Raw genomic sequence first — 25,408 nt, forward strand, 5'->3', positions numbered from 1 at the left:
AGAAATTAATTTCTAAGTCCTTGAAATAACCAAAAATGATTTCACAAATGTGAAGTTTATGATAGTTTTGTTAATATCAATAACAGAAGTTTTAATTTTTAATTTAAAGTTGTGATCCATAAAGAATGACAACTCTTGCCTTGGGCTAGTACTTATAAGTAGAGATCTATTAGTTTACTTCCCTTGCAATTACACAATTGAGTGGAAAATGAAAACTGTTTAAGACACAATATCATACTTTTTTGCACAACAAAATCATTAAGGATTTATTCATTTGTGTTTGATTTACCCCTCAAGACATGGTTCCTATGATTCTGTCAACTTACATATGGTAAAAAATTAACTTTTAACAAGCCAATAATAAAACGAAGTACCAGTAGGTAAATAATAGTGCAGATAATACAGTTTTGCTAGTATCAAAATGTCACAATAGATCCACTTTTGTAATACAGAACACCTGGTAGGATTAGTAAAGGTGCAATTATACTGATCTCTATTTCCTATGCCTACCTGGTGTGGTGGATCGCGATCGGGAGTCCGAGTCCCTTCTCACTGTCTGGTTCCCTCTTGAGTGTTCCTTAAGAGCTTGTGTTGTTTTCTGTGCGCCAGATTTATTGTTATAAGAGACAGCTACGGACAATTCTGATGTGTTAGACCGCAGTCGTGAGTTTGAATCTTTTTTTAATGGCTTATCTCTTTGTGCGTTTCGTGACTTCAAGTCCTGTTTTCTGTCTGTATTTCTATCAGCTAACAAAGATGTAGTCCCAGGAGCAGTGGACTGGGATCGTGGACTTATGTTTCTGTTAGCTGACTGGCTCTTTTCCGATTTTTGTGTCCCTGATGTCTGAGATCGCAATTTCGGGTTAGAAATACTTTTCATATCAGGTTTTTCCTTTGAATCTAATTGTTCAAAATGCGATGATTTAGATTTTAAAGTACTTTCAGTACTATTTGTGTTATCAGACGTAACAGAGGATATACTTTCTTTCATATTTTCACCATTCTGTGAATTTTGCTGATTTAAGCCACGCGCTTTTTTGTGTTCAGATTCCGAACTTCGGCAGTGGCTGCTATCAGAAGAGGACACGGAAGAGACCCCTGGTGTCGTGGACCGCGACCTCGAGCCGGTCGTTTTGTCTTGTGAGATTTGTCGCTTTGAATTTAGTGGCTTTAAATCACATGGAGTCAATGATCGCGCACGTGTGTTCGGACCTGATGCAGTTGCACATTCTTGTTGTGCGTTTACTTGTTTTAATCTCAATGTTTTAGGCTTTGAAATAGAACCGGCACTGTTATCGATTCCTGCGCGTTTTCGCGTTACGGACATTGATGTAGATACTCCCTTTACTTTATTTGCAGATGCCGAAGAAGACTTTGGTATGAGAGACTGTGACGTCATTTTTCTGCCTTCTTTGATCGGAACTTTTGCTTTTTGTATATTTTCGCTTTTAATGTCATTTGGACAGCTAGTGTTCTGTACCTCAATTACTGACTTTGAAATTCTTTCGACTGGTCGCGATGAATGTACAGGTATGTCTGAATCCCGATTAGAATTATGTGCTTCGATTTCTTCTTCGTCAGTCATCTTGCATTCATAAGACGTATTTTGGTTATATTCAGGAGTCAGTATCGTGTCCTCTGTGCTTGATGAATCTGATTTGATAGCATCTGTTTCAGCAGGTCTATTGCTTTTATCACATGGAGCGGTTGTTGAGACAGAATTCCGTGTAGTCTGTATAGCGTTAACACTTGATCTTAATCCAGATGGCCAGTCTTTTTTAGAATTGTCATTTTTTGATTCAGTTCTACTAAAATCTGATTTAGATTTGTGTCCTTGATTAACAATGGATTTAGAATGATATTCTTGAGCCAATGACCGCTGTTTCGATTTAGAAATCCGTGCTTTGTCTGCATTCATTTTAATGTCTTTATTTGCAGCACTTGATGTCATTCTTTGGTAACTGGGAATGCTTTCAGGATGAGACGATTTTGTATTTTTTCTTTCAGTGTTTGTATTTTGCACTGAAAATTTCCCATTTGTTGGTATGGTAGTTGGTTTGATGCATGCATTGATACTGGATATACATTTGTCTGGTGTTTTACGTGTAAGCTTTACAGCATCCTCGTTATGATCTGCATCACTTTCTGTCTTGCAAACTGGGCGTATTTGCCCAGAAGTGTTCGAACTGCAAATAGTATCTTTATTTGCATCTGGCAGTTCAAAATCTAATTGTTTTAAATCACAGCTGTCTAAGATCACAGATTGTGGTTTCGGAATGAAACTTCTAGACTTTACAGAAATCACAGTTTTTATTTTACTGTCTTTGTTTAAAGTTCTGTTCTTTGTAAGAGATTCTGTTTTTGATAAACATTGCGTCGATATTGGTTTTGATTTTGTAACTACACTTACCGGCGGCGATAGTTCCCCTGTTTTTTCTGTAGAGTTATTCTGATTGTTTTGCTGTTCAGCCATTTCTGTATGTCCACCGTTACATGTTTTATGTGCCAAAGAAGTTAAATCACTTTTTGCATTACTCTGACTTGTGTCACGACTTTGTGCCTTTGCAATTTCACTTGACCTTACACTATTAGTTTGAGAACTTTTTATAATTCCGGTAACTTCAACTTCACTGTGTGATATATTTTCTGTTATTCTTTCATCTTCCTTAATAATATTTTCATCAGTCACAGTATCATGCGAATTTACTGAAACTGTCAATTCGCAACTTTTCAGAGTTGCATTATCATTTAGCACGTGTTTCTCGAGTTTGCCCTCCTCTGCTTTTACGTTTGTTGATTTACTTCTCTTTTCGTTTAAAACGTTCTTTCTGCGGTTATTTTCACTACTGTAAGATGGCTTTTTAGATCGGGCTGCAACTTTATCAATTTTTCCGAGTTTATTGCTAGATGTACTAGTATCGTTGTCATTTGATTTTTCTTTTGACGCCAAATTTCGTTTAATGGCGATTCTTGTTTTGGAGCTTACATAATTTGTCCCCATTGTAGACTTATTCCTTTCATGTAACACTACCTTTGACAATGGTCCACCTATGACGGAATCTTTTAACACAGATGACATTCTATTAATTAATCCAATTTATTGACCCAATACAGGTCTAAATATACTGGCATCTGTGATTCCAATCTAAAACACTCCCAACAATAGGAATGACTTGCCGATAACATCATTTGGCACAGTATCCTATGTAATGCAATCTGCAAAACTTGCATAGATGATTTACATATCGTAATCTTCCACCGATACACAATCATTGATTATAAAATATAGCGTTGTAAACCGTATTAAGATGCAGTTCATCATCAGATAATTTGAATATCTTTACAGCAACAAGTCGCCCAAAAATAAATTATACCGTGCAACAAGAAAATAGTCTCCTGTTCATCATCGATTTAACTGCTTGGAAATAAAGATATGATGAGTTATATCCACAGTTTCTATTGAGCTTAAATATATATGGTAAAACTAAATAGTGTCTCTCCCTAAAAACTCTGGAATAATCATTTACAAACTTTGTACTGCTCGTAATGATAAAGAGTTACTTTCACTTTCACTCCCCGCAGAGTTTGAAATTCAAATTCCAGGTAAGTTGAACCAATGACTGTAAAGAATACAGTTGTTAGGAAAACTCGTTCAGGTGCGCCCGTTTTATTTATCTGTCTGTGTAGATCAAACTAATGATAGCACATGTTCAGTTTGCTCCGAGTCAATTTTTTGTATTTCACTTTCGGCGCTGATTGAATCATGAAAAGCAATTTGTCAGAGGTAAAACTCATGAAAACTAATTTGTCAGAACATTCTGTATGCTAATTATGTTTATATAATTATGTTCTTGAATCTGTTTTCCCAATCTTCATAAAATTTGCCTCCCGTTCTCTTAATTAACTCGGAGCATATTTCAGGCGTAAATCACAGCGTCTTCTTGACTCAGATTGCAAATCTTATTACTGCACTTATAAAATGCACAAATAAATGTTCACTTCAAATTTTCGTCATATCATCTTGACTGGCAGTGTTTATTTGTGAACCCGTACACTGAATGTCCAGTAATCCACATTTATTATGTTTTTCATGATTTAATGAAATAATAACTTCAATATTTCTTATTCCTTTTAATCGGTGGAAGTAGTACAAATGTATGTATGAAGCTGCTAACGATAACGCCCAATACTTATCCAACTGTTCAATATTTTGTTATGTTTTGTAACCTCTTCCATCAATCAAATTAACGTTCCTTGATAGTTCGAACCTCTCTATATAATCCGTATCAGATCGTCCCACACCGGCGGTAAGAACTAACGCTTATCAGGTATATATCTCTACTCTTGCTTTTCCTTATAACATTCCTGGTCTATATAACAACAGGGTTTGCTCACTGTTCTTTCATTCGATGCGTACTTCTACTACAGTGTAAGTTATTAAATGAGATATCGGTTATTATTGTGCACTGAACAAGCACTAATAATGAAGAATCATACCGTAAAATGTCACTCTCAGATAAATTACACACTAGACAGGTGCCTGTGGTTATATTTACAATATTATTCCGTGAATAATGCTTAAAACATATTCATTGTATTACTGTACTGTATTATGAATAAATTCAGATATTTATAATCGATATCGATCTCTGATTTCGATTAACATACATTATACAACTGATAAATTTGTTTTACTAGTCCGCGACAGCCGTTTCAGCATCTCAGTAGTTTACAAGCCAGTCCTGCCGTTTCCAGACAGTAAAGTCTCTGGCACAAATTTTCTGTCTTTTTTCAAAATAAATAGCACACGTACTCATAAGCAAATACAACTGCGCTTGGAGATGGGATTCTTGTAGAAATATGTAGAAACATGCATTCCTCCCACTCTGATAGATAAAGTAACGGTCAAAAGCCTATTTCTTCTGGCATTCCGTAAAATCCAAGATGAGCTAGCGTTTATTTTTGTTGCATTACAATAACATTCTGTTTGCTTACAAATAATTATTCAGAGCTGAACGATCCCATTTAGAATACTCCATTTTATCACCGAATCCGCACAATACCATTCAAGCTGATATTCAATTCCGTGGTGGTTTTAATCAAAATTTATATACTTCGATTTTCTTTATTGCCCTAATATTACGCAATTTCTTCGCGTTATCTTCCTAAAACTAGCTTTTCTTTCTCGTGTGGGTTATTTATATGCACGTCTCAATGTATTGTGCTGTTTAAATATTTGTATTTCATATGACAGTTATTTGATACTTAGATTTTTTTGTATTTCATATGGAGAGTTTCAAGCTTATAGTGTTTTATGAGCAATTTATCTTTTAAAAGGCCTACGCAGTTTATTTAAAGCTATACAAGTAAATTTCGTAAATAAACAATATTCGTTCAAAATAAATTCGCATCACACTTTACGCAACAATCCTTCTAAGTAACTTCCTTTCTAACTTTATATCTTGTAGTTTCAGCTTGAATTTCATCACATTTCGGGTATGGTTGTTTGACTTGGCAGATGTTAAATCCACTGTAGATTAACCCTAGTCTTTGGTCGTGACTTCAGGATTATCTCCACCTGAAACAGAAGCTACTGTTATTATATATACATTTGTGAGTAACTAAAACACACCTGTTCACATAACAAGACCATTTATAAATCAGCTTGCACTTTAATTGTTTTAAAATTGCTTCCGTGGCTAAAGTTAATCTGTTTTTGAATAACAACTTCATTTAGACATGTTTTGATATAGGCTAGACAAGGTAATAACTTTGAATGTTGATGTTTCGAATCCTCGATGACTTTAGGCATGTTATTCTAGAAGGCCAACTATCTTAGATAAAAACTCACAAAAAAATGCAAACTAGTTTTTAAAAATATTGAGGCATTTTAAAACGCAATATGACAGGACAATGTGATTTCAATATGCATCAAAGTGTTGGTTCACGATCAATCTATTTAATACCATTTGCTATTTTACTGTCGTCTTATTTAAATTCGGACAAATAATGTACAAATTTTCTTTATGGAAATATAAGGAGCTAAAACTCATACCTATTAGAATAGCATTTTTCTATCGTAAATTCTGTAGCCATTTTGTCGATCCATGTAGTTTTCTGAAAACAAAAGTAACATAAAATGTATTTGAAAGAAATCCGAAAGATTCAAGATAATTATTTAAAATAATATTTAATATTTAAAAAACATTTGTCGATCCATGTAGTTTTCTGAAAACAAAAACAACATAAAATGTATTTGAAAGAAATCCGAAAGATTCGAGATAATTATTTAGTATTTAAAAAGCATTTGCTTTGTTTTGACCCCACCCCCACCCGTATTGTTCGCTTAATGCTGAAAAACTTGCTTATTTCAGAGGGACTCGCTGGAAACATCAGCTGTCACGTTGATTTCATCTCAACCCTGGGTCGTGGGTTCGAGCCCCACTAGGGTCACGACCACACCCTCTGATAAGAGACGCATGTACTGGGTTTTCCAGGAAGCGGACTAAGAGTGTAAACTTGATGCTTTCATCACAATCGAGCTAAAATAAATTAGTATAAACTAAATAAATGAAATTGATACATCCGTAAACGACGTACATTATACTTTAGGTAGAAGTATTTTGATATTGATTAAATTTTCTGTAACCTTATCACTTATTCAAACGAAAACATAAACTTAGACTTTTACGTCGTTTTCATGTGATACCAGCTTTGTTAAATGTTTGTTTGAGAAATAAGAAATTAGACATGTATTTATAGCATAAAAAGTTCACAACACGGCCGTTTAATACACTTTTTTTCCTCAAATGGTTAAGTGTTCCAAGTGGAAAGTGTCTTACTTTTAAGAATGTTGACTGCAATCAAACATTGAAAGAATTTTAAGATGGTTTTAATAGCTACTTTAAACATCAGCTCTAACAACATATCTGTCCATCTGTTACACGAATATGACAAAAACCATAAATATAAAGATATGACTAATGGCTGTTTGTTGAGTTTTATATGAATGTTTCAGTTAACATTTCATTCACAATGGGAAGAAACATTAAATTATAAGTTTTCCTTGTTTCAACCTGTTTCACTAACCTACCGCACGAGTTAATTAGAAATAAAGTAATATTATTTTTATTAAGACAGCTTTAGAAAGAGTAAAGTTTTCAGTTCATTTACATGATTCATAACGTACAAGATGTTGCAATGTTTTATTTAAAAGTTTCAAAATCAGAAGTAGATACAAGTGCACTTCAGTTTTTTAAGAGACAATAATTCGCACCATTATGAAACAGTCACGTTAGTCATAGTTCGACATGAAATTCACATACTGCATGCATTTTCAAAAATCAGTGCCATTGGATTTGTATAGTGTAGATCTATTCTAATAGTACCCGATCGTTACATTTCAATTTCTGCACCACAATACAAGTCTGAGCAGCTGTAGTACATTCTGATGTATGAAACTTTTTTTTTTAATCCCTTTTCTGACCTTTTCTTTCACTGTGATTAAAAACAGGGAAGTCAGTTATTCTTCTCATTCCGACATTTACATAAACTTCCATACCATTTATAATTGGACATCAAACAGACAGGCATACATACGTACAGGTAGAAATCCTTTACTGACTCAAGATTTATAATATGCAGACTGCTCAGGATATGAAAATGCGTTCAAGTGCAGTCACAGAACGGACAGAAAAAAACTGATGATAAAATATGCATGTTATATGAAGCATTTACATGTAATATGTACAAGGGGAAAACTATGCAAACTTTCAAAGTTTATTTGGATTTTAAAGCCCACGAGGGCATCTGACATACAAGGCAATAAAAACAACAACATCCAGAACAATCAAACCATTATTTCTCCATACTCGGCCAATTACACGTGTATGTTTTCAATATGTTACAAAACAGGAACTTTTTACAAATGATATTAAGTAGACTACATGTAACACTTACTGATTTTACTTCCCTGCAGATCATCTATTATGTCTACAATATCCCTGTTAATAATATATAGACACAGTCATTTAATGACAAACACGTCACAGTTTCACATAAGGTAAATTCCAACAAGAGTTATGAAAGAAATGAAAGATCTGTTTTAATTCGTGTGTTGATTAACAAATACTGTTTCATATACAACACAAATCACAAATACATTTTAACTGGTTTACCTAACGCAAAAATAAACTGTATCGCAAATCCAATTCGTTGATTAACACATGAAAAACTCCCTTCACAAGGCTGATAATGTTTCTTGTCCCCACCATTACAAAACACTTTTTAATTCTATATTGTAATCTGTATTAAAAGCTACTGTTCAATCTAATTCTAGATTTCAACTTAAAATCCAATCCGATATTTATCATGCAAAAAACACTCATCGTTTATGGCTTTCACAAAGCAAATCTTTATCTTGCCGAATATAAAACAAATACTGTTGCATGCCTGAGAGAAACGATCTCAGTATAAAACAAATACTTGTTCAATGTATGTTAGATCTCCGTTTCTATCATACATCCAGCCTCATCATGATTGTAATGATAAACTTTCCCCTAGAACAACATCACGCTTCATTATTGAGTTACTCACATAATTTGTTCCTACTTGATTAGCCAGATAATTGACAAGAATTAGTACAATAGCTTGCTATGTATTCAGACTGTGATGAATTCACGATGTTAGAAACTTATACCTTGCAACCACCTGATGGGTCTGGGAAAAGGGATAAAAAAAAACAGTCATGTTTATTTATGACCAGATTAAAACCCCGATGCTAGGGGATGAGTGGAATGCTATTGAATTCATAACCTCAGTCAAACCATGTCTGCCAATATCTTGCTTGATTGCGTACCATGGGTCTTTTTTATCTTATTAAAGCCGATTGTAAAAAGAATTTCAATCTATATACCTTTGTTTATATCTTTCACCATTATTTTAAAGCGTTGCAACAGTTGTAAAATTACACCACTGGTCATTTTCACAGTATCCACATTTTATGGATTTTTGAGGATAAAAACCAGTCGCCTAAGAGTCGCTTTAAAACCTTGATGACTTTTTGTTTTCTAATGTTACGCTCAAAAGATTAAATTTCTCAATGAAAACACGGATATGATATTACATTACTGCAGTCAATATTTGTTGTTGTTGATTTTTGTTTTGTTTTGTTTTGTATTTATTTTTTGCCTAAAACTAAAGAAAGGTATGGTAGTATGCACGTGTAACGCTAAAGTTTTTCACATTCAGTTCAAGTATTATAGCCCGCCAGCTTAGCTCAATTAGGGAAAGCACAGATCTACGGATCACGGGGTGGTGAGGTCGATCCCTGGGCGAGGCGTATGTTCTCCGTGAAGATTTGATAAAAGACATTGTGTCTGAAATCATTCGTCCTCCACCTCTGATTCATGTGGGGAAGTTGGCAGTTACTTGCGGAGAACAGGTTTGTACTGGTACAAAATCCAGGAACACTGGTTAGGTTAACTGCCCGCCGTTACATAACTGAAATACTGTTGAAAAACGGCGTTAAACCCAAAACAATCAAATAAACAAATCAAATATGATTTTTCCTCATAGGCTTTGTAACCATAATTAACTCTATGTTATGAACCACAATCAAAATATATGCATTCATACAATATAATTTCTGTTTCGGAATTGAAAAAGAAAAGTTTAATTTCATATATATATTCATGAACATGCGTTTAATTGTTGTCAAACATGGTGTCCGTAATATATGAGTAACAAAAGATGACTTTATATGTATACTGTTGAGTTGTACTGCATTTATACAAAGGTTTATGAACTCTTAAAAAGAGAAACATGGCGCTGCATGCTGATAAAACTTGCGAAACCATACAGAAAAAAGCAATTAACCATGTTGTTTTCTGTCTCTTCAAATTTTATGTTGTTTGTATTTCCTTGCAAATAATCTTTTTTCTTTTAAACATTTAAAAAGGACAACAATGTCGAGCCAATTATTTGTTGCCACACCGCCTCAACAAATAGAACATTTTAGCCAATTAAAAACAAAGTAACTGCACCAATGAGATCTGATATGACCTTTCACCTTTTAGTGTGACATTGACGTTGGAGATAGGAACCTTTGTCTTGTGACATACTCTGTTTCATCTAGGGAATTTCTTTTGCCAAACCAAAAAAAAAAAAAAAAATAATAATAAAAAATTGTCTAATGCATGTAGAAGTTATGGCCTGACAAGATCTAATATGACTTCGAAGTCACAGTGAGACATTGACCTGTGAAACAGGGCTTGTCACTTGATTCTCTGTCTAATTATGTCAAATAACAAAAATGTTCCATGCATGGCAAAGATGCAGCATGGACAAACTCGAAAATGGCCTTTGACCTGTATGTCTGACCTTGACCTTTGAGATCGGTGCCTGTGTTTTGCACAACACTCAATCTCATTGAGGCAAACAATTCTGCCAAAGAAAAAAATGCTTGCTGTTACAATCCAGACAAACACTAAAAGGATCTTTGATCCCTAAATGTCAGACCGACCTTCAAAAATAAGGGTATGGAATTTGCGCACAACACATCCTCTTGAGAGAAACCTTTCTGCCAAATAAAAAGGAAGCTTGTTCGTTTCATGTCAGAGTTACTTTTCAAGATGGCGTTTAGTGTGATCTGGACTTTTAAAATCGTGGCATGGAATTTGCGCGTGAAACTCAGTTTCACTGAGACAAATATTTCTGCCAAACAAGATAAGATTGCTCACAGGATTTCACTGATTCCTAAGTGCCACATTTACCTTTAAAATGAGGGCATGTGAGCACATCGACACTCTCATTTAGAGAAGCATTTCTTCAAAATAAAAAAAAAGCTGCCCTGTACTTGTCAAATCTCCTGGACAGGATCTAAAGTAACCTTTAACCCTAAAAATGTGACACTAACTGACATTTAGTATAGGGGTATGGAGTTTTGCGCACGACATTCCTTCTCATTAAGACACACATTTCTTCCAAATAAAATCTTGCTTAATTTATGTCCAATGGTAGACAACAACTATCACTAAATGACCTTTGACCTCTTAGAGTGACCTTGAACTTTAGAATAGAGACCTGCGGTTTGCACAAAAAAACTCCACCTCACTGTAGTAAACATTAAAACTAATTATTCATTCAAGTCAGAGTTATTGTATCAGGATCTGACTCACTTTTGACCCCAAGTACGACCTTGATATTTGAGTTAGGGACTTGTGGCTTGCGCGCCAAGTTCCGTTTCATTGAAGTAAACCTTTATACTAACCATAAGACAGATTGCTACATGCATGTCAATGTTATTGTCCGGACAAAATGCCGACGGACGCACGCGCGAGGGCACTGACGCGTTAACACCGACTGACTACATTAACAAACTTGTACCGAGCTTTCTGAGGGCGGACACGACAAAATCAGTTAAAATAAAAAAAAAAATATATTTAACTTACATAAATATGCAACCCCAATAAAACGTGTATATAAAGAACATAGATCCAACAACAATATGGGAAGAGAACATCCGTCTACTAATTGTAAATCTATTTGAAACATCTCGGTACAAATACAAGTTGTCGGACATAGGTCAAGCAGCATATCGAGATGTATCAGAAGTTCATGTATTATACGAAAACATGGAAACGTTACCCAGACATATTGATTCTTGTGCGGAAAAAGTTCATACATAAGGCAAACAAATCATATGAACAGATGCTATTTGTAGGTTTGGATTCAGCATAGTGCAATTTGCAAGAAAGTAATTTGTTGTATCTCGTTTGCATAAGAGTAAATCATTTTTGCGGCCAAACATCGTTATCTGTCATAAGTCTACTAAATGATACTGATATGATGTCAAGCTGTGGTCAGTCGAGGTGAAATGACCATATTAAACCATTTAATTAGTTTAATTATAAGACTAAATACACCCTTAAAAGGTCAAACAATGGTAGATTTTCACAGCCTTTTAGACTTTTAGACACTGGAACACGTTATATTTTAAAATGTATGAAGTAAACTTTAATAAGAGATAAGTTTCTTGTTTTGTGTCGAAGAATCCATATAACCTAGAGTTGAGGCCGGACTGAGAATTTATAAGTGATCGTTACTTTTTTCATTAACAAAAAAAACAACATATCACATGACCATGAAAAAACATCAGCCGATCCTACCCCATTCTCCATACCCAAAATCAATTCAGAGGAGCAGCATAATGGAAATGAATATAATGACCTAACACCGTCCCCACACCCTCGTGCAACACGTACAAGAAGATGCCATAGTGTACGTCCTACGACAATAAAAACACCACAGACGCTTGATGCATTGACTGTAATTGAAGATTTCTACGATGTTGCTGCAGGAGTTGATTTAATTTTGCTGATGTATTGCTATTGTCAATAAATTTTCCAACAAAGGAAAATTTATAGTACGAATCCCAAATGTTCACTTGTGTTAACATATTTGCCAAAACAATGATAAGTTCAACATGTATATAATTTTTGAAGTCCAAAGTCTGAAATTAACATGCAAAAGAGAAACGTGCCAAAATCTTCTGAAGGCCGGGCACAGTGACAACCTCCGAACAAAACCACAAACTAAACTCTTGAAGAATCGGCTGATTTGAGTTTCGCATTGAAGCAGGACCCTAACTTGAACAAAGGAGTATACATGCGTTTATGTATCAAATCTGAATCTACGTCTAGGCACTGTAGGCAAACTTGTCTTTTATCTGTTTTATCCTAATATTTCAGTCTTATCTAGCCCCAAAGACTGCGCTAGTGCATATAAATATGCTGTTATCTAAAATAGATTCAAGCAGATGAGAACATAATTATTATGAGCATAATGTTTTTCAAAATGCATCTTGTATTTCCCTGTGGACAAGGGATCAATGAAAGTGTTAAATTATCTGCAATGACCTGCCACGCAGAGCAAACAACTGACATAAAATGATAAAATACTAAAAATGTGTCCCCAGATGATGCTCATTCTTTGCAGGGAAAGTGATAAATATGTCGTACATTACAGACTGTTGAACAATCTCAAGATTTTATCAACATGTAATAATTTGAATGAAGATATTTTGCACGCTTATTATGTTTGTCATCGTTCGTATCGTACACGTCATGGAGAGTGTACGGAAAAGTCGTTCACTGCAGAAGCTTATCACAATAAACAACACTACTCGCATCGAATATTTCCTAGGAGGTTCTGTATGAAATAAACGATTAACAAGGAACTCGTGCAGAAATGATGATTATGTCATGATGAATAAATGATTGTATTGATCAAACGCGAAGGCTATTAATAGGATCCGTCTGTAATATTGTGCATCTTTGCTCGGAACCGTCATTCATAATTAACCATAATTATTAGTAAATAGAAAACTCTATCTTTTTCGTAACATTTTCTATGAAGTCCTCTAGTATATTATCCAAGATACTATTGATGATCTAAAGCTTTCTTAAAACAACATAATTTTTCTCTTCTTTTTGTATGTTCTTTTGTTTGTATCCCCTCCAAAATAATGTCAGCATTTGTTTTTTCTTGGATATAAGAGTTAAACAGCTGTTAAAATCCGTAATTTTGAAGTACATTAAGAACGGAAGCTTAAAACAGAAGTGAAAGCTACGTGAGCATTGTAACGTATTCCACTAGCTTGTTCTGTCAGCTGAAGAAGCCCTTAATGCGAATTACTTAAAGTTTAAAGTTTGCACAAATATTGTAATCAGAAGAAGTTACATACATCAAATCAATAAACATTAGCTCTTGTCCGCTAAAGATGAACACTTATTTTTTGTGTGTAAATTATGGCATGAATACAGTCAATCTGACGAGAATTGTACGCTGTGAGTCCATGCCAACAGTGAAAAAATCTGCGGACTGTCATTATTATAATAAAATGCAGCATTGTCAAGCACTCGTATTGATTTGAACATTATAGTGGAAATCAAAATGTTAAAATGTATATCATTTTCTTTAAAAGAGGAAAAGTTAATTACCTTTTTTATGTAATTCCAGACATGAATAAGACGTAAACAAACACTGGCAGTATTTGTGGTAAAGCCTGTACCAAACAATCTATATAACTACAAACTGCAGTCTCTAACACAACACTGCAAGGTATTGATTTTACTTGGTCCGATCAATGTCTTTTGCAATCAGAACCAAAATTAGTGACAAAATTAATAAAAAAAATGCACTTGCGCTACGAAATAAATAAGCGTTAATACATAATTACAACATGAACCGTCTTTGCAAATGTTTTTCCCCTTTATTTGTATAAAAGATATCGGAAAAGTTACTTTTTTATCACCGTATCTTTGGGACCTTTAAATTAAGGTTTTGATGAACAACCTGATCTACAGCCAGTCTCAATAAATGCAAAAGCAAAACAAAAGGGCGGTAACTGTGGCAATATCTAAGTTAGATTTATTCATTGTTTTTATAAATCATGTACGACCTGTGGCGAAGACATTAGTTACATTTTAAACGTTCTGTCTCGCAAAATGTTTCAGGCGTTGAAAACTAGAATCCTATCTGCACTTTTAATTACAAAACATATTACACTATCTGGATACGATACATTAAGTTACTGGACAAAAATGTCTAGAGTTTATAACTCGAGGTTCGGTAACCAATTGATGATTTATTCGACAACATTCCCTAAACAAGAGCTCCGCATTATACGCCCGAAAGGTTACATCTGAGGATGGGAGCAAAATTTAAAGGCCCAAAGGACAGGAACAACAAAGGGAAGAAATCCAAAAAAAAATTCTAAGTCCACAAAAAATCCTCACCAGGTACAGGTATGTCAAAAATACACCTAAAAATTGGAGGTACCATCCATGTTGTACCACAGAAAAGTGGTCTTGGTTTTTCCCTACGGCCAATAATAAAAAAGTTTCCAAATAAGCTATTTATAGTAACATAAAAGGGAAGTAATTCAAAAAAAATTATTGTAAGTGAACAAAAGAAGGATCTGCCAAATAAAAACAAGAGCGCTGCAATGCAGAGTAATATCAAAATGCAAAGTCATATATGACCTTTGACACCTAAATGTGACCTTGACCTTGAAGCGAGTCATCCGGAACACGCGCTCTGCACGTCTCGATGTGATGAACATTTGTGTCAAGTTTCTTTGAAATCCTTCAAGCAGTTCAAGAGTTACAGAGCGGACACGAAACAAACTGATATGACCTTTGACCCCTAAGTGTGACCTTGACCTCGAAGCGAGACTTCCAAAACATGCGCTCTGCACGTCGTCTCTGTGTGGTGAACATTTGTGTCAAGTGTCTTTGAAATCCTTCAAGGGGTTCAATAGTTACAGAGCGGACACCAGCGTCATAACATAATACGTCCCTTCGGGCGTATAAAAAGGCCAGTTATGTGCTTTGCCTTACCAAAGTTATCTTCTCCCATTTTCGTTTTGCAAATGGCGATTTTTGAACTGTCAAAATTGTTAAAGTTATGCTTTTTTTAATTCTGTGCAGTTTTATCCCTGGAACAGTATTGCATATGCATTAATGGGAAGATGTGTAACAGTTCTTTGAACATGGCGAGATATTTCAGATGCTGAACTGGCCGGAATTGTTACTACTTTATAGGTCCCTATTCCCTAATTCAAAGGCCATAGCATGTAGTTGACACCGTTTTGCAGGATGATATACATGCTTAATATCCTGAATAATTATGTTGTAAAACAACGATTTCTTTGGTATTGTAGGTTTTCAAGTGAAAACAGTAAAGGAGATTGCGTGAAATAAAACGAAGCAATTGTGTGTACTTGAATACCATGTTTTGAAACATAATTCTGCGATAATTCTAAATATTAACTGTAAAACGAGTTAAAAATTTCGTTTCTGTTATAAATTAGAAAAATTTACCGATCATGTTTAATTCGTTTGAATTAAAGACATGAAACTTTCTAAAAAAATACCTCAAAGCGATTTATCTCAATTACACTTTTCTTCCGTGATAATATACATCATTGATATACCCCATAAATATTGTTGGTTTGTCTACGTAAGTCAGAGAAAATTGTTAAAACTGTTCGCAGTATTATACTGGCAAGGTAAGAAAGTGGCAAACCGGATAATTCAAGGTACGTATTTATATATATGCTTTCATAACCATTGACCGGAGGTTATAACTTTCCGTCAAAAGTCAACAGTTGATTTCACTTCATCATGCTCATGACTTATGCGTAATTATACAACGCATATGACTTGTAGTCTGTTTCTTGGGCTAAAAACATGTGTTTTCCCCTCTTATGAATAATAATATTTTCTTTAAGAAATGAAACCCAGTCATACCATGTTATCTAATTTTAGGCAGTATGTACGAACAGACGTGATTCTATATGCTAATATAACGTCAGATTACATTTTAAATTGCGCGTGTACACAGACATAATTATAACATATGAAAGGCTTAGCAAAATTGTTATATTCAATAATTCAGCGGGGGCGTGAGGTTCTTGCACACTTCATTGCCTCTCATGAACAGTCTTTATCAAACCCAGTCTGCTGTTATTTTGTTTGGCTGCAATTCTGCCTCCCAAAGAATCTTCTTAAATTTTTTATAACAAATACATTTCAAAAGATTTTCAAGATATCAAATGATAACTTCTCCCGGAAAGTTGATTGTATAATACGTAATGTTTACAAAATAAGGGGCTTTAGAGGTCGACAATTACCAAAACAAGAAACAAATCACAAATATCATTATGACTACATAAATATAATAATACATTTCTGAGATGTATATGCAAAATGCGGATGTATCCAAGCAAAAAGAATAAAGGTCATTCCCCGATCAAACTGTTTCAAATGTTACCTCCAAAATAACTCCCAGCAAAACAGACGCAAGAGCTCTATATCGATAGCTTCAAACATAACTAAAATGCATTTCAAAATGCTTCTGTAAGAGTAATGTTAAAACGAAAAGTTATGTATTCCCAACATAATAACTGACTATATATTTCAAAAATCACGCAACAGACATGCACTTTTACGGACCAGTTTACAGTTTTAAGCCCACAAGCTATAAATTTAACAAGTAATACGACTCTAGCCAAGTGAAGTCTCGATCTAAGAACAAAACTTTAATGATAGAAACATATGAAGAATGCACCATATGTAATAAAAATTTGCGAAATGAAACTGACTGATTATACGTTTTGTTTAGTGTAGATACGCAATTCAAGTTGGTACATATTATTACTGAGTTCTTGTTAATGAGTTTTAAGTTTTCAAATACACACAGACAAATTAAGAAAAGTATTTCACCTTCCAAACTGCCTGATGATTAATAGGCTTGAATTGAATAATACCGTATCACCTGAGAATATTTTATACAACATCAATATACGTTTAAACACGTGATGAACATTAAAATATTTCAAAGCTACAAGTCATAATTGATAAAATATTTCAAACACGAAAAAACGACTTACCTATTACAAAATAATTATACTATATCCTTTTATATCTGGTAAACAAACATTCAAGTTAACAGATAGGAAAAGAAAATACAAGTATTTTCAAACAGATGCATTTAATAGCATGCATTCGCTAGGATGTTTAAAATTCAAATTTTGTAGTTAACTACATTTTAAAATCTTGAATACAATCTCACATACTTCCTGTTAATTGTTTGTCAATTGAAACTTGTAAGTTTAAGGTTTTGCTATCTGAACTTTTTTCCTTTCGGGTCATAGCTGATAATACGGTCTTGATACTTAAGTAAATATTTGGACCCCTAAAACAAGCACTTATCAGTCAACTATGACCATAGAGGACTGCAATGACTCGTCAATTCGAAATATATTTAGTAAGTGTGTTTGTTTGTTTTAGGTTTAACGCCGTTATTTCAACAGTATTTCAGTTATGTAACGGCGGGCAGATAACCTAACCAGTGTTGCTGGATTCTGAATCAGAACTAACCTGTTCTCCGCAAGTAACTGCCAAATTCCCCACATGAATCAGAGGTGGAGAACGAATAATTTCAGACGTAATATCTTTTATCAAATCATCACGGAGAACATACGCCTCGCCAAGGGCTCGAACTGACGACCCCGCGATCCGTAGATCTGCGTCCTCCCTATTGAGTAGGCATAGGAAATAGAGATCAGTATAATTGCACCTTTACTAATCCTACCAGGTGTTCCGTATTACAAAAAGTGGATCTATTGTGACATTTTGATACAAGCAAAACTGTATTATCTGCACTATTATTTACCTACTGGTACTTCGTTTTATTATTGGCTTGTTAAAAGTTAATTTTTTACCATATGTAAGTTGACAGAATCATAGGAACCATGTCTTAAGGGGTAAATCAAACACAAATGAATAAATCCTTAATGATTTTGTTGTGCAAAAAAGTATGATATTGTGTTTAAAACAGTTTTCATTTTCCACTCAATTGTGTAATTGCAAGGGAAGTAAACCAATAGATCTCTACTTATAAGTACTAGCCTAAGGCAAGAGTTGTCATTCTTTGTGTATCACAACTTTAAATTAAAAATTAAAACTTCTGTTATTGATAATAACAAAACTATCATAAACTCCACATTTGTGAAATCATTTTTGGTTATTTCAAGGACTTGGAAATTACTTTCTAGACTTTATTTAATGTAATATTATCATTGAAAATTTTAGGGCCTATCTCTATATTGAGCTAAGCGATTGGGCTTCTATATTTAGTGAGTTATTTCATAGTTCTATATTTAGTTAGTTCTTGACTGACATATCAAGATGGTTTTGTTCAAACATTTATGTCAGATTTAGCAAATAGATATTTTGAGCTCGCTTAGATATATGAATATGCACTTTCCACACACATTACGGGGAAGTGTACTAGCGTTATTCTACAGTTATATTACTTTTGTGTTCAGAAAAAAAAACTGTTATCACTAGTTTCCATTCGAAGCCTTTTTAAAGCTGCAAATACAGACCGCCTGCAGGAAAACACCACTTTTTAGCTGTCCATCTCGACTGTAGTTACTACAATAGTATAAGCCTTTAAAAGGAGGTAATAATAAGAATATTTAATCCATAAGTGTCAGGCTAACCTTCAGAATGAGGGTATGGAGTTTGCTCACAATTTCGCCAAACATTTCTGCTAAATAAAAAAGAAAGGTTGCTCTGTTCATGACCATGTTACTGCCCTAAAACGACTTTTGACCTCTTAGTGTGATCTTGACTTTTGAAATAGACGCCTAGAATTTGCGCGTTCAGTCCCGCTGATACAGATACTTCTGCCAGATAAAAATCAGTTTGCTCACCAGATTTCAAATTTATGACAAACTCTAAAATGACCTTTGATTCGTAATTGTCACATTTACCTTTAAAATGAGGTCATGAAGTCTGCGCACCCAACTCTGTCTCTTTGAAACGGAAAGCTTGCTCCATGCTGTCAAAGCTACGGCCTGAACAAGCTCTAAAGTAACCTTTGACCCAAAAGTGTGACACAGACCTATAGAATAGGGGTATGGAGTTTTCCACGAGACATTCCTTCTCATTTTCCAAATAAAAATAAGGCTGTTCCATACATGTCCAAGTTATGACTCTGACTAGCTCTTAAATGACCCTTGATACCTAAAATGGCAATGTGACAAATGCGGACCAAACCTGACTCACTTTTGATCACAAGTATGACCTTGACATTTGAGATTTAGCTTGCGTGAGACACTCCGTCTCATTGAGGTAAACCTTTATACTAAACATAAGACAGATTGCTGCATGAATCACAGACGGGCACGATAAAATGAGCTAAAAATATTAGACTAACAGAATATGTAATTAATAATCTCTAATAACGCACGTATATAAAATACACAGGTCCAACAACAACATGAGAAAAGAACATCCATCAAACTAATTGTAAATCTATTTGAAACATAGATACTCGGTACAAATACAAGTTGTCGGCCATAGGTCAAAAGTTTGATCTTTGTCCATGTCAAACAGCATGTCGAGATGTATCAGAAGTTCATGTATTATATGAAAACATGGAAATGTTACCCAGACATATTGATTCTTGTGCGGAAAACGTTCATACAAAAGGCAAACAAATAATATGAATATATGCTATTTGTTGGAATGGATTCAGCATAAAAGAATTTGCTAGAAAATCGTCTGTCATAAGATTAATTATCGTTTGTAGGTTTGGATTCAGCATAGTGCAATTTGCTAGACAGTAATTTCTTGTATCTCTTTTGCATAAGAGTAAATCATTTTTGCGGCCAAACATCGTTATCTGTCATAAGTCTACTAAATGATACTGTTATGAAGTCAAGCTGTGGTCAGTCGAGGTGAAATTACCAAATTAAACCGATTAATTAATTTAATTATAAGACTAAATATACCCTTAAAAGGACAAACAAGGCAGTCCGAAAGACAGCTAAATCCCCCGCCACTGATATGGATAGTGAAAGGGTAAGCATTTGACCTTGAGCTGTGACCTTGACCTTGAACTGACATGGCTGATTCATGAATTCTGCACATTGTCTTGATGAGGTGATTATTTGACCAAAGTTTCATGAAAATCTTTCAAGGGGTTTAGGAGATACAGAGCTCAAACCTTTGACCTTGAGTTGTGACCTTGACCTTGACTTGACATGGCTGACTTATGAGTTCTTGATGAGGTGATCATTTGACCCAATTTTGATGAGAATCCTTCAAGGGGTTGAGGAGATACAGAGTGGACAAAAAAGTGAAGGCTCAAACCTTTGACCCTAAGTTGTGACATTGACCTTGAGCCAGCAAGTTTTACACATCGTCTTGAGGAGGTAATTATTTGACCCAAGTTTGATGAAAATCCTTCAAGGGGTTTAGGAGATACAGAGGTGACACAACATGGAAGAAAACCTTTGACCCTAAGTTTTGACCTTGACCTTGATCCAGCGTGGCTGAGTCATGGGTTCTGCACATCGTCTTGTTGAGGTGATCATTTGACCAAAGTTTTATAAAATTCCTTAGTTTAGGAGATATAGATATAGAGCGAACACAAAATGGAAGGCTAAAAAATTTGACCTTGAGTTGTGACCTTGACCTTGAGCCGACAAGGCTGACTCATAAGTTCTGCACATCGCCTTGATGAGGTGATTATTTGGCCCAAGTTTCATGAAAATCCTTTAAGGGGTTTAGGAGATATGGAGCGGACACGAAAGTGTTACGAACAGACGGACGGACGGAAAGACGGACGGAGATCATTCCTATAACACCCCACCACTCGTGGCGGGGGATTAATAATGGCGGATGTTAACAGACTTTAAAACGTTGTTAAACATTATATTCTAAATGTAGGAAACAATATCAAGAGATAAACTTCATAGGTCGGATGAGTGAGTGAGTGAGTGAGTGGGATCGGATTTACAAGTTACCATTACTTTTTCTTTAACAAAGAATATATATCGCATGACCATGAAAAACATCACTCGATCCTACCCCATTCTCCATACCCAAAATCAGTTCTGAAAAGCGACATAATGGAAATGAATATAATGACATATAATCGTCCCCATCCCCTGGTGTAAAATCATGCGGCAATAAAAGGTATTCTTCTGTAATTGTGCATCTTTGCCCGGATCCGTCATTCATAATTAACCATAATTACTAGTATATAGAAAATCATTTCCCATAACAATACTATTATGAAGTCTCTAAAGTATATTATTCAAGATACTATTGATGATCTAAAGCTTTCTTAAAACAACATAATTTTGTCTCTTCTTTTTGTATGTTCTTCTGTTTGTATCCCCTCCAAAATAATATCAGCATTTGTTTTTTCTTGGATATGATATTAACAGCTGTTAATATCCGTAATTTTGAAGAAGTACAAAAAGAACGGAAGCTTAAAACAGAAGTGAAAGCTACGTGAGCAATGTAACATATTCCTCTAGCTTGTTCTGTCAGCGTAAGAAGCCCTTACTGCAAATTAATTCATATTTAAAGCTTGCACAAATATTGTAATCAGAAAAAGTTACATACATCAACTAAATAAACATTGGTTTTACCTCAAAAACTCCTGTCCGCTACAGTTGAACACTTATTCTTTTTTTGTGTAAATTATGGCATGAATGCAGTCAATTTGGCGAGAATTGTACATTATGAGTCTATGCCAACAGTGAAAAAAAATCTGCGGACTGTCATTTTTATAATAAAATGCAGCATTGTCATGCACTTGTATTGTTTTGAACATTACAATTGAAATCAAAATGTTAAAATGTATATCATTTTCTTTAAAAGAGGAAAAGTTAATTACTTTCGTAATGTTATTCCAGACATAAATAAAATGTAAACAAACACTGGCAGTATTTGTGGTGGAGTCTGTACCAAACAATCTATATAACTACATATTGCAGTATCTAACACAATACTGCACAGCATTGATTTTACTTGCTCTGATCAATATCTTTGCAATCAAAACCAAACGCTACAGTGACAAATTTAATTGAAGAAAAAAATGCACTTACATAAATAAGCGTTATTACATAAGTACAACACGAACAGAAATGTCTATTTTTTTCTGTTATTTATAAAAAAAGATCGGAAAAGTTTCTTTTATTATCGTATCTTTGACTTACGCTTAGGCGAATTTTCACGTCGGCGAGTTGTATAAAAATGTCGTAATTACCTTTAAATTAAGGTTTTTATGAACAACCAGATCGACAGTCATTTTTTAATAAGTATAAGGTTTGCATATCGTCAAAAGAAAAACAAAAGGGCGATAAATTTGGCAAGATCTTAGTTATATTTATTCATTTTTTATAAATCATATACGACATGTGGCGAAGAAATTATATGTATTTTAACATTCTGTCTCGAACATGTTTCAGGCGTTGAAAACTAAAACCTTATCTGCACTTTTAATTACGAAACATATTACACTATCTGGATACAATACATTTAGTAACTGGTCAAAAATGTTTGGAGTTTATAACTCAGGTTCCGGTAACCAATTGATGATTTATTTGATAACATATTGTCCCTAGGTTTCCATAAAAAAGGACAGTCACGTGCTTTGCCTTACGAAAGTTATGTCCCTTTTTCGTTTTGCAAATTTTATTTTGTGCAGTTATATCCCTCGAACAGTATTGCACACGTATTATAGGGAAGATGTGCAGCAGTTCTTCGAGGGGCATAGCAAGTAGATGACACCCTTTTGCAGGATGATATACATGCTTAATATCCTGAATGTTGTAAAACAATTATTTCTTTGGTGTTGTAGGTTTTCAAGTGAAAACAGTAAAGGAGATTGAAATGTGTGTGCCTGAGCACCATGTCTGCGATTATTATGAACATTAACTGTATACGTGTTAAAAATTTCGTTTTTGTTATAAATTAGAAGTTTTACCGATCGTGTTTAATTCGTTTGAATAAAAGGCATGAAACTTTCTAAAAAATATCTCAAAGCAATTTATCTCAGTTAAAACTTTTCTTCAGTGATAATGTACATCATTGATATACCCTATAAATAATGTACGTAAATCTTAGAAAATTGTTAAAATTGTTTGCAGCATTATACTGGCAAGGTAAGACTCATTATAAATAAATTGGCAAAGTGTAGACTGTAATCAAGGTAACTGACATTGGAGAATTCAAGAGTTATATACTTATATGCTTTCTGTAACCACGAACTGAAAGTAATAACTTTCCTTCAAATGTCAACAATTGATTTCACTTCATCATGCTCATGACTAATGCGTAATTATACAACGCATATAACTTGTATTCTGTGTCTCAGACTTAAAGATGATTTTCTCCTCTTATGAATAATGTTATTGTCTTTAAGAAATGAAACCTAGTCACCATGTTATCTGATTTAAGGCAATATAGTAAGTTTAGACGTGATTCTATTAGCTATTGTAACTTCTGATTACATTTCATATTGCACGTGTACACAAAACATATAACATACAATAGGCTGAGCAAAGAATGTCATATTTCGATACTTATTTGATAGAATGTCGCATAACCAGTGCTTAGAGGAAGGGAGTGGGATGGAGTGTGTGTGTGTGTGTGTGTTGTGTGTGTGTGTTTGGGGGGGGGGGGGGGGGGGGGGGGGGGTTGCACTCATGGACAGACTTTGTCAAACCAACTCTGCTGTAACTTTTTGTTGCAATTCTACGGATGTATATGCAACATGCGGGTGTATCCATGCAAACAGAGTGAAGGTCACAATCAAACTGTTTCAGATCTCCGAAATACGTAGGTGAGAAGCAAGTGTCCATTAACTTATCAGCACTTTAAAAGATAATTAAAATGCATGTCAAAATGCTTTTGTATAAAGTCACAGTATTGTTATAACGAAAAGTTATCTTTTCCCAACATATCTATCTATTTAAAGTGAAAACTGTAATATCACTCAACAGACATTATCAATGAGTTTTAAATTTCCAAATACACACAGCCAAATTAAGAAAAGTATTTCACCTTGCAAACTGCCTGATGATTAATAAGACTAAATTGAATATTATCGTTTCACCTGAGAATACAACATCAATATACATTTAAACACGTGATAAACATTAAAATATTTCATAGCTACAAATCATAATTGATAAAATATTTCAAAAACGAAAAAAAAAACGACTTAGATCTACCTATTACAAAATAATATAATTAATAAAACATTTAAAAGAAACAGAAAAAAGAACGACTTACCTATTACAACAAGATATATCCCATTATATCTGGTAAACAAACACTTAAGTTAACATATAGGAGGAGAAAATACATTAATTTTCAAACAGATGCATTTAATAGCATGCATTCGCTAGGATGTTTAAAACTCAAATTTTGTAGTTAACTACATTTTAAAATCTTGAATACAATCTCACATACTTCCTGTTAATTGTTAGTCAATTGAAACTTGTAAATTTTAAAGTTTTGCTATCTGAACTGTTTTCCTTTCGGGTCATAACTGATAATACAGTCTTGATCCTAAAGTAAATATTTGGACCCCTAAAACAAGCACTTATCAGTCATCTATGACCATAGAGGTCTGCAATGACTCATCAAATAGAAATATATTTAGCTAGTTCTTGATTGCCATGTCAATATAGTTTTGTTCAAACATTTAAGTCAGATTTAGCAAATGGATATTTTTAGCTCGCTTAGATGGAATTATGAATATGCACTTTCCACATAATTATAACGCGGAAATTTACGATACAATTGTATTACATTTCAGAAAAAAAAGACTATTATCATAAACAAGAAATCCTATAGAAAATGTTTCAGTGTTCAGAATATACAGCCAAACCTATCGAACAACAACCACTAGTTTCCACTGGAAGCCTTTTCAAAGCTGCAAATACAGACCGTCTGCAAAAGCTATCCAAAGCGTTGTCGTTACACACAGGTTCGACTGTAGTTACTTATATAGTATAAGCCTTTAAAAG

At 34.2% G+C, this 25,408-nt stretch overlaps 1 protein-coding gene across 2 annotated transcripts in view; it reads right to left on the reverse strand.

The window, feature by feature from the left end:
• The window catches only part of LOC123554283 (uncharacterized), a 92,406-nt gene extending 86,289 nt beyond the window's left edge, over positions 1-6,117 (reverse strand). For both annotated transcript variants that reach the window (XM_053548279.1, XM_053548278.1), the window contains exons 1-2: positions 6,056-6,117; positions 511-5,578 (exon numbers count right to left, since the gene is read on the reverse strand). In XM_053548279.1, coding sequence (XP_053404254.1) covers positions 511-3,079 — 2,569 coding nt within the window. In that variant the 5' untranslated portion in view covers positions 3,080-5,578; positions 6,056-6,117. The remainder of the gene's footprint in view (positions 1-510; positions 5,579-6,055) is intronic.
• Between the last annotated feature and the right edge of the window lie 19,291 nt (positions 6,118-25,408).

The sequence above is a fragment of the Mercenaria mercenaria genome, chromosome 7 (genome assembly GCF_021730395.1).
Source record: "Mercenaria mercenaria strain notata chromosome 7, MADL_Memer_1, whole genome shotgun sequence".
NCBI classification, from domain to species: Eukaryota; Metazoa; Mollusca; class Bivalvia; order Venerida; family Veneridae; genus Mercenaria; species Mercenaria mercenaria.